The sequence below is a fragment of the Typopeltis vanoorti genome, chromosome 11, assembly GCF_054136105.1.
Source record: "Typopeltis vanoorti isolate ZY-2024b chromosome 11, IOZ_Tvanoo_1.0, whole genome shotgun sequence".
NCBI lineage: Eukaryota > Metazoa > Arthropoda > Arachnida > Uropygi > Thelyphonidae > Typopeltis > Typopeltis vanoorti.
In genome coordinates this window covers 129,664,971-129,675,368 of record NC_143559.1, presented here as the reverse complement: position 1 = coordinate 129,675,368, position 10,398 = coordinate 129,664,971, and the positions used below count along the sequence as shown (strand labels likewise).

General features: G+C 34.6%; 1 protein-coding gene across 2 annotated transcripts in view; it reads right to left on the bottom strand.

Moving 5' to 3' along the window:
* Positions 1–441: 441 nt before the first annotated feature.
* The window catches only part of LOC150102042 (zinc finger CCHC domain-containing protein 8-like), a 183,861-nt gene continuing 173,904 nt past the window's right edge, over positions 442–10,398 (bottom strand). The window contains exon 13 of one of the 2 annotated variants that reach the window (XM_090400361.1): positions 442–661. In XM_090400361.1, the coding sequence (XP_090256487.1) occupies positions 531–661 (131 nt within the window). In that variant the 3' untranslated portion in view covers positions 442–530. Of the gene's footprint in view, positions 1,996–10,398 lie in introns of both variants that reach the window. The other variant, XM_090400360.1, reaches the window with a different exon arrangement.

Genomic DNA, 10,398 nt, shown 5'->3' with positions numbered 1-10,398 from the left:
AACAATCTTTGTTTTTATTGAACTGAATGACCAAAGCAACACCAAATATTCTGCTTTTGTGTGTGCGTGTGTGTGTGTGTGTGTGCGCGCGCGTGCGCACATGTGTATCTGTCTATTTTTGATCTATTTACACTAGATCTGATTCTTTATATCATTGATGTAAAATACATTCTTTACCAAAAAAATAATCTGCTGACATTTTAGAAATGAATTTATTTTTTTTGTTCAATTTTTCAAATATAAGAAGATTAATGAAAATCTCAGTTGAAAAACTTGGAGGTGTTATCTTTAAAAGTTTTCCTGATGCTAACCTTTGTCTAGTGGAATTTTTTTTGAATTAGAGAAGAATATTTGCTATTCTGAACTTCAGAATGAATATAGAATACAACAGTATACATGTATTTTTTATTTATTTATTTTTTTTTTTTTATTAAACAGCATCCTAGGGACAAAATGTGGAAAAATATGTTCACATCACAATGCACATGTAGATCTGTAAACATTTTGTGCGAAATTTTTCTGGCAGTATTTCATTTGATCCATCGCTGGCAGTATGGTAATAATAAAATTTGCAGAGTAAAGATAGAATAAGTGACATAACACAGCAACATTAAATGTTGCAAATTCAACAACTGATTGACCCTGGTACTGCAAATAGCGTCTGGTGAATAGATAAACAAAAATATAATTTCAATAATAAATTTCATTTCAGCATTTCTGTTATAACATCCCCCCATGACTGATATTTTGTGATATATAAGGCTTAGATATATTTGATGAGCAGTCTGTAGTTAGAAAGGTGGTAAGCATGCTAGCAGCTATTCAAAGCATAGGACAGTGATAGGTATATATCAAATTAGAGTAGTAATAGTCCCTTTGCCTGCAATTAATTGCAGAACTAGTCAAAGCAGGGATTTTAATTATTAACAGTGGGTCCATTTTTTTAAAATTCGAATCTAGGGATGCAACTAATTATGAGTATAGATAATAATGTAAATAAGTGTCTTTTCCTTGATAACAGTTGAAATGCTTTATATTATACTATTAGTAAGAACATATTAAAAATAACAGTTCTCATACCTGCTTGGAAAAACCTGCAAGAAAATAAAATGTGGGGGGGGGGGACTACCCTCTTTCCCAACACAATGGAGAAAGCTGAATTTCAATTATCAGAGCAGAAGTAATTTAACTTACTACGGTCAACTCTCACTACAATTAACTCATAAGGATTAAAGGGAAAGTTTGCTATAGTGAATTTCCTTTAGAATAGTATTTACACTATGAAGCTTTAGCCATGACTTTTCAATAGTTTGTTACAGTGAATGAGTTTACTATAGCTGTTTGCTCTAGTGAGAGTCGACTGTATATTTAAAATAAAAATAAAAATAATGATTTCACTAGCTCTTTGCTCACCTCACATACTTTTGATGGGATCTAGGGTTAAAACTGCATTTTAAGCATTGAATATTTCCACTATATTGATAGGTGATATATGAATATGTACATGTTTTGAATATTAACAATCATCCACTACACACAGCTTATATTAAACATGTCCAAGTTTCTGGCGAACATCCTGTAGGACTACTCTCATCTTCTCAAATGTTCCTGTAGCATCAGGAAGATTTTCATATGGTATATGTTCCATAATATCTTTTGAAAAGTTGTGGCATTTGGGAAGTTTGATAAATGGATTCTCTCTTAAAATGATGGGTGTCCCTGGACTAACACTAAGTGATGCACTACGAGAACCAACAGGTGTGTCCTTGGTACTTTCAGTAGATGAAGAACTTCTACTAGACGTTCTCTTAGGAGTATCAGTTACCAAGTTACAGTTCTCACTTTCAGATTCAGTCTCTGTAGATACAGATTGAGTTTCACTAACAGATATTTCCTTATCTTCTTCAATGTCCTCTCTTTTGATATGTAGATCCAAAGGTGGTTCAGGAGATGAAGAGTGACATTCCTCCTCTTTAAGCCGGAGATGAGTTTTTCCTGTGTAGATAGTATATTTTTCAAGAACAAAAAATACTAAAGTTGCAAGGGGAAAAATATAACACAAAATCAAGAAAGATGAGTTTCAATAATAGATATTTAAATATGGAGAAATTCCACATTATTTTTTCAAATGAAGACTGTATAATACAGTATATATACCGTGTAAATTTGAAATTCCAACATCAATAAAAATCAATCTAAATGCAAAACATGAAATTTTGTTTAAAATTAGTAAGCCATTTTAATGATATGAACTTTTAAAACTTCATCTAATTTCCAGATATATACAATGACTATTCAATAAGAGTTATTCTCTCTCTCTCTCTCAGGAAGGGATCTTTACAGTAACGGAGGGGAGTTTAGGAACAGATTACCTTTTAGAGCATGCTCAACAGGTGGTAGGTTAGGTCAGGGCCTATTTAAGTTAGTATGTAAGTTAGCTACATGTGGTAAGTGCAGATTCGTATGTTTGGTCAAATATCAGATTAGGGTGAGTGTTTGAGTGACTGAATCTGCGGCAGCCCTGACATGGCATTAACGAGGTGCCAGACTCCATCACTGCACATATGGCCAATTATTTATGTAGCTGAAATCATATGGAGTGACAGGGTGCAGAGCCCTTAAACATCTGCTTTACATATATTGAGAACTTGAACACCTTTAGGTCCTTAATGTGGGATGATGACTAAACGCCTCTAAGTCAGAATCCAATCTAACCATCGCAACTCATGAGTCTTAATACATTGCTGTATGATGGCTGCTCTTCTAGTCATGACACTCAAATCAGTGCCTAGGTTAGGTCATCTGTGAACAATCACTCCCAAATGGTGCAGTGTAGGAAGTAGTGGCTGCAAAATTTCGATGACTGACTTGATGCTTCTATCTAGTGGCCTCATCACCAGAACAACTGCATCATAACAGTACAAAAGCAACTCCAGCTGGTGCAGTCTTTCAATACACCAACAGTATAGTTGCGGTGGCTAGACAAGATTCTGACTTAAGAGGCATCAGTCCTCAATGTATGTGAAGCAGATGTTTAAGGGCTCTGCACCCTGCCACTCCATATGACATCAGCCACCTCAGTAACACCAGGGTCAGGGCTGCCACAGATTTAGCCAGTCGAATGCTCACTTTAATCTGATATTTGACTAAGCACATGAATCTGCACCCTGCCACATATCGCTATCTTAAATACTAACTTAACTACTTGCTCTATATCATATGTTGGACATGCTCTCTAAGGTTCCCAACAGTTGCTGTGCTAGGACAGGGAGTAGTTTTTCTGGAATACACAGCCTCTTTGCAGGTCTAATGATGTCATCACTAGAAAGCCTACATTCAACATGTAGGTGGGTGTTGTGGGGTGACAAGTTCCCACATTTCAGAGGATGTCTCAACAGATCGCAGTATGGTGGCTGCTCTTCTGAGTATGACACCGAGACCAGTACCCAGGTTGTCTGCAGATAATTTAGTGCCCAATCATCACACCTGAATGGCGTTGCATAGGAAGCAGCAGCCACACAGTCTCAATAATTGCCTTGATGCTTCTGTTCTAGCAGCCTCACCGCCAGAGCAATTACATTGTAACAGTATGAAAACAACTCTAGCTAGCACTGCCTTTCAATGTGTGAGGCACGAATGGTATTGTTGCAGTGACTAGATAGGATTCTGACTTTGAGGCAGTCATTCTCATGCAAGTGAAGATGACATGCAATTATACACCTTCAGCCATGTGCATGCAGCAATGGGGTTCAACACCTAGCTAACACCAAATCAGGGCTGCTGCAGATTTGGCAAGTCAAATTAATCTGATATTTGACCAAGCACATGAATCTGCTACCTAACACATCTAGCCAACTTACATACCAACTTATCTACTCCATATGCCTATTAAAATCTATTAGGCTTAGCTATTCAGACTTAAATGGAGACAAATCCCCCCAGTTAGAGAGAATGTTATACGAAGGGATCTTCAAACATGCTGATATTGTCTGCCAATCTATCTCAATTGTTTCTTCAAGTGGAGGAAGGGAAAATTACATACTTGTATGATGAATATGTAATAATTTTAATGTTATACTTTGACATGAATCCTTCAACTACATAGTTTCTGCTTGTACACGTGAAACTACTGTTTCCAGAAAATAATACAAAATATTAGGAAACGTTGTGTTTATTCTGTGAGGGAACTAACTGTATGCACTATTCCTATACCTGAAAAGAATGCGATTCATTCTTATGCAGGTTATTATGCATAAAAATAAATGACACATGGATGTATTAGTTATTAGTTAGTTGGTTGTTTATATTATGCCGAAGTAACTAAAGTATGACATAAGTGTATTATGTCTGTGTATTATGAATTGCAGCCTGTCTGTTTTGTAGGATGAAAATTCTGCCATCTCTATACATGACCAGCTAATTCATCTTAGAATGAAACTCAAGCTCAGGTCTTTCCAACCAAAGGGTACTATTGCTTCTGAATGTAAAAACTGCCAAAATTTGAGGACTCGCTAATTTTCTAAACAATTTTATTAATGAACCTTAATCTATAATTAAGTGTATGACTTTTGTTTGTGCATGATGGGAATGTTATATATTAAACAAGAAATGGAAGAAATGAACAGCAACATCCTTGGAATGAGTGAGATTAGATGGATAGGATCTGGAGAGACAAGTACCTACACTAGTTTACAGGTTTAAACAAGCATGAAAATGGGACAGGAATTTTAGTGTGCGGTTACACTCCAAAATAATGACTTGTGATTCACTCAGACAGAATTATGATTCATCTAAATACCACACCAATCAATTGATGCATATTACAGATATGTCTCTGCCATAGACCAAACAGATGACAAAAATGAAAGGTTGTATAAAATGATAGAGGAAGCATTAAAATAAATAAAAACAGATGATTCTAGATAGTGATGGATACGTTGAATGCCAAAGTTGGCAATGTAAGATATGCAAATATAGTGGGAAATTTTGGATTTGAAAAAAGAAATGATAGATGTAAAAAATAACTTAATAATTTCTAATAGAGGTGCTTAAGGGTCAAAGCTGTATAACTGAGAAGAGGCCTCAACATAGCGCCTTTAAAGGAATGGAGAACTGACAAGAGCTTCTGACCTAATGTCCAATCCTCATCTTGTAGTGATGTACCCTGTTAGGTATTTACCTGGATATTGAACGAACGAGGAGAGGATGGCAATTTGGGATTTAACACACCAAATTGTATTCTTCTTGGCTTAAACCACAATATAAAATGATGATACAACAAGACAGAATTTCATGCCGGCTGGGACATCACCCGTTAAACAAGGCCCCCGTTGTGTTTACCAGAGAACCAGGGTGAACAGCGAAAAGTCAGCTACTGGAACAAATCCTAAAATAATCCCTAACTGAACATCAGAGTTCAAGATCGGTACTATCAACATAAGAAGCCTGAATGGCAAAGAAATGGAGCCAGCTGAGGAATTGGATAAGTACCAGATCGACATGACAGGGGTGACAAACAAAAAAAGACAAAAATGGGTGAGATCTTTCTGAGCAATAAATACAAAATGTTATATTCAGACAATGAAAAGGAAAAGAAGGAGTAGCCATATTATTCAACACTAAATACAAGGACTAATCTTCTTGAATGGCAGGCAATATCAAGTAGAATGATGTTGGCAAATATCAGAATGGGGAACTGGACAATGAGACTTATTTGTGCCTATGGTCCCACAGAAGGTTCTACTAAGGTAGAAGTGGGAGAATTTTTTGAGGCTTTAGAGAAAGCAACTGACACAACGAAAAAGAAGGTCCTTGGTGGGGATCTAAATAGCAGAGTAGGAAATACTTGTCAGACATACAAATATATTTTGGAAAAATTTGGAGAAAAGAGCAAAACTAATAATAATGGCAATTACCTATTGGATGTTCAGGCCATGGACTGGTTATTACTAACAAAATGTTCTAACCATGGCCACTCTGGGAAGGCGGGCAAGGTTGCACCCTGCACAAAGGCACCTGATCAGGAAGGGTACCATTTCATTTAAAATTTCATTTTAACTTGCAAATTCTGTTTAATTGGGGCATTGAAATATAACTTCGAACAAAGGCACCTCTTTCCCATGGGACGGTCCTGGTTCCAACATAAAAATGTGCACAAAATCACATGGAGAGCAGAGGCAAGGAATAAGAAAAGTCTCACTGACTATGTTATTGTTGATAGTGATGTTTTCTCACTAGTGCAGATCACTAGAGTGTACAGAGGATTTGAAATTGGAAGTGATCAACATTCAGTCTTGAAAGGATAAAATTGAATTTCATATTGAAAAGAAGAACATGTAAAAAATTTTTAATGCAAATCAAACTTGAGCATCCATCAGATGTAAACTGTAGACTTAAATACACAAAATTATTCAAGAAAAAATGAAAGAGTTTGAGAACAGGGACCAAACCTTGGGGATTCAGTGACAAGCCCTGAAGAAAACATTGATTGATTCAGCCAGCAAGGCATGTGGTGAGGTTGTCTGCAAGAACAGAAAAATCAGAACTCTATGGTGGACACAGGAAGTTAAAGAGGTAGTGAGGGAAAAGAAGAAAGCGTATCAAAAAGTTCTTGGTGAATAAGTCAGATTGTGCTCTTAGAGAATACAGAGAACAGATGTAAGAAAGCTAAACATTGTGTAAAACTAGCTAAACAAATGTCATGGGAAGACTTTGAACATAGAAAATAAATATCAGAATGGTGGTAAGATATTCTGGAGGCTGTGGAAAAAGCTCAGAAATAGAGGAAAGAGTTCTGTACAAGGAATTAGATTTGACAAAGGTAACATGAAAAACTTTGTCAAATCTAAGACAAAGATTTGAAAATCTTTGTCTTAGATTTTCAAATCTAAGAGAAAAAGATATCCTTGACATATGGAGTAATTACTTCGAAAAATTGCTAAATGAAACAAGCAGTGAACAGCACAGTGGTAAAAAAAAACTCAGCAGGCATGCAATCAGGAATGCATATCCATACTTGAAGTAATAAAAGCCATCAAAAGACTGAAATGTGGAAAGGCAGCTGGAGTAGATGATATTCGACCAGAAATGCTCAAGTATGGAGGTATAAATGTCTTACAGTGGCTGCACTGCATAGCTCAAAAGGCCAGGACACAGGGACAAATTCCAGATGATTGGAGTAGAGCTGTCATAGTACCCATATATAAAAAGGGAAATAAAACTGAATGCAAGAATTACAGAATTATTTCTCTAGCGAGTGTTTCTGGTAAGATTTATGCAAGTCTTGAGAAATGGTTGAGAAGGATTGTGGAAGGGAAGCTTGGTGAAGAACAAGCTGGATTCAGGCCAACTAGAGGCTGTCAGGATAAGATTTTGCATGATAAGTGCATGATAAAGATGAAGCAATAGAGATCATTCTGCATCCCATTCAGTACAGGATAGAGTGCAAAGGAGATTCAACATCTCTTGCACTTTTTCCCTTAGTTAACAAATGTGTGCTTTGTATCAAAGATAAGCCCAAAGAACCTGGCTTCTGTTGACATTGGAATAACAATTTGTCTGATTCTTAACTCAGATCTGGATGAAGAGTGCATTTTTGGCAGAAGTGTACAAAGACACTTTTTTCCCATTACTAAAAGCTTGTGAATAGACACAATCGATTGCTTGTTGAAGTTGTTTTTCAGTTACCTTCATGTTAAAAAGAGTGAAAGTAAATTAATTGTGAAGTGATCAATATACATAGAGCATTACCTACTGTGGAAGGAAGTTGTTCAGTCAGCGAGTTAACTGTGACAGCAAAGCGCATCACACTTAAGAGAGGACCTTGGGAAAACCCTTCTCCTGATGATATGACTAAGATAGCACATTTCCCACTTGGAAATTTTCCAAGAGGGCACTATCTAGTTTTTAATAAAAACAGGAAGGTGCCCTGAAACCCAAGTCATAGAGATCTTTTAATAGGCCGTTGCTTTATATCAGTTGCTTTAATATGATTTTTGTTCTAAGTGTTCATCAAAATTTTCCAGACCCTCCCTCATAATTGATATCTATTGTTTGGTATATATTACTGCAAGCTAAAAGGTAACTATGCCTTTTGTTTAGTTGTTTTCACAACTAAACAAAAGCAACCTAAAATTACAGAAAATGTCTTGTTTGAAGCATGCTTAAAACTTAGCAGAAATATACAAAATACTGATGTGATCCTTGTTTTGTTTTTGTGAGGAGGCACTTGTGCATTTGAGCAATGCTTAGATGCTTTGAAAAGCCAATGACAAATAGGAATCTGTATACACTGTCTGATTCTCTTTAGGACAGAATTCCTAAATACAAAATTTTGACACACAGAAAACACTAAGCAAAAAAGTACAAATTGCTGTTGGAATTAATCCTTCAATCTTACACTGCACTCATTTTCTTTAACTTTTTCCGGTATTTGAGATGATAAAATATATTTTGCTTTCATCAGTACTAACAATTAGTTACAGAACAAAATATTTTAATGAGATGTACAAATATGAATGATCTGTATATTCAGACAAGTTAGATGAGTAAGAAGAGAGAGAGAATGAGTTTTCAAAAAGAAGAAAGGATAATACCAACAAAATTTTGTGGATGCAACTTAATGTTGGTCAATGAAGGAGACTCTTTTTCTTTCTATAGTTCGCTATGATAATAAAGGTCTCTGAAATCCCAATCCTATCAGGCTGATGTGTACCTATTATTTCCCCCATCTATTAAGCATAAGAATGTGAAGCAAGTAGTACATTTTTGCTTTGTTTTTCCTCTATCATATTCAGATTTTGAAGTAAGCTTCATTTGAAAAGCTCTCTCAATAACATAAAGATAACTTTTGTTTTATTTTATTTTTATAAAAAAAATTTAAGCAAATTTGTTTAATCTATAACTCTGTCAGCCATAGTTTAAGCATAACTGTTTTTTTTTTAACAGCCCAGTATTTTTCAATTTGCTTTTATAAATAAAATTGTTTTTACCTACATTAATTCAGGTCAATTATCTCACTCAATCACATTTTTTAAAATTTATAGCTTACAATTCATAACAATCATTTTGAGAGTATTATATACAGCAAATTTTTAAACTTTCTTATTCACACCATGTCACTATTCATATGCCTTTAGAAATTTATAAATTTTACTTGTAAACCAATAACAATTCCATATGATTACTCCAGTTAATATAATATATAATTCTTCAACATAATATTCAAAAATTAACTCTTTATGTTTATTCTAATTATTCACATTATGAATTTTTTTTGTCTCTGAGTCTTCTCTGAACCTTAATTCTCTTTTCATAAGTTAAAAACTTTAAATGACCAAAGTTCTAATATGTAATGGTATTATAACCTATTTCTTTTAATTAAGTAAACAATCTTTTAGCTTCATTAAACTCATCAATATGATTCCTGAATTTAAATTCCTTATCACATAAAATATGCAAATTTTATATTCATCAATTCTTTTCAAAGACTGTCCATTATGCCAATTCATCCATCATGTCAATCCTCACTGCAGCAAGCATTTACAGTGAACTCATTCACTATAACTAAACTTCCTAGCTGAAATCACATAGCATTAATGTATTTAGTTTGTTATAGCAGTGAATTTCTACTATAACAAACTACTTCTTTAGAACCGCATATTCATTATAGCAAGAATTAATTGTACAACTTTAAGTAGTAGCCCACATTAAAAAATAATCACCCCTTTCCTGTATCACTCTTTATCTTTCAAGGTCATCTCACAGAGAATATGAGGTCATCAACCATAAGAGAAATTTTATAAATATTTGAATTATATCATTAATCAATATGTTAATCAACAAGGATCCTAAAACTGAACCTTGGGGGGGGGGGGAGCTTCAGTCCTAATCACATGTTTTAAACACTACTTCTTATCACCTGTTTGTCAACCAATTTCCTATCCATTTTACCATACCCATCTGGCATTTTTAAATAGAAATGTTGAGAAAGTATAACAGAGTTATCTTTCAGATCTGAACTTCAAATAATTAAACCTTCAGTAAACCTTAGTTCACTCATGGTACAATGTACTAGACTAAGTTTACAAATAAACATTTCTTGGGTGGGAGCCACATTAAAAAAAAAAATTCCAGATATGTCAGAATCATCAATACTATATAGTATAAAGCCTTTCTGAAATTCATATAAACTACATTATGGCTATTCACTAAATTATTAATCTTATGACTTCACAAAAATTCAGTAAATATGACAAAATTGACCAAAATCAGGAACACTTTCTTGGGAATAGTACCATAGTCTATAAAACACTTGCTGATCTCTATTAATTAGATTAATTTACTGAGTGGTATCTGAACCTCAGGTTCATGTTGCTCCTTTAATTTAAACAAAGCTTT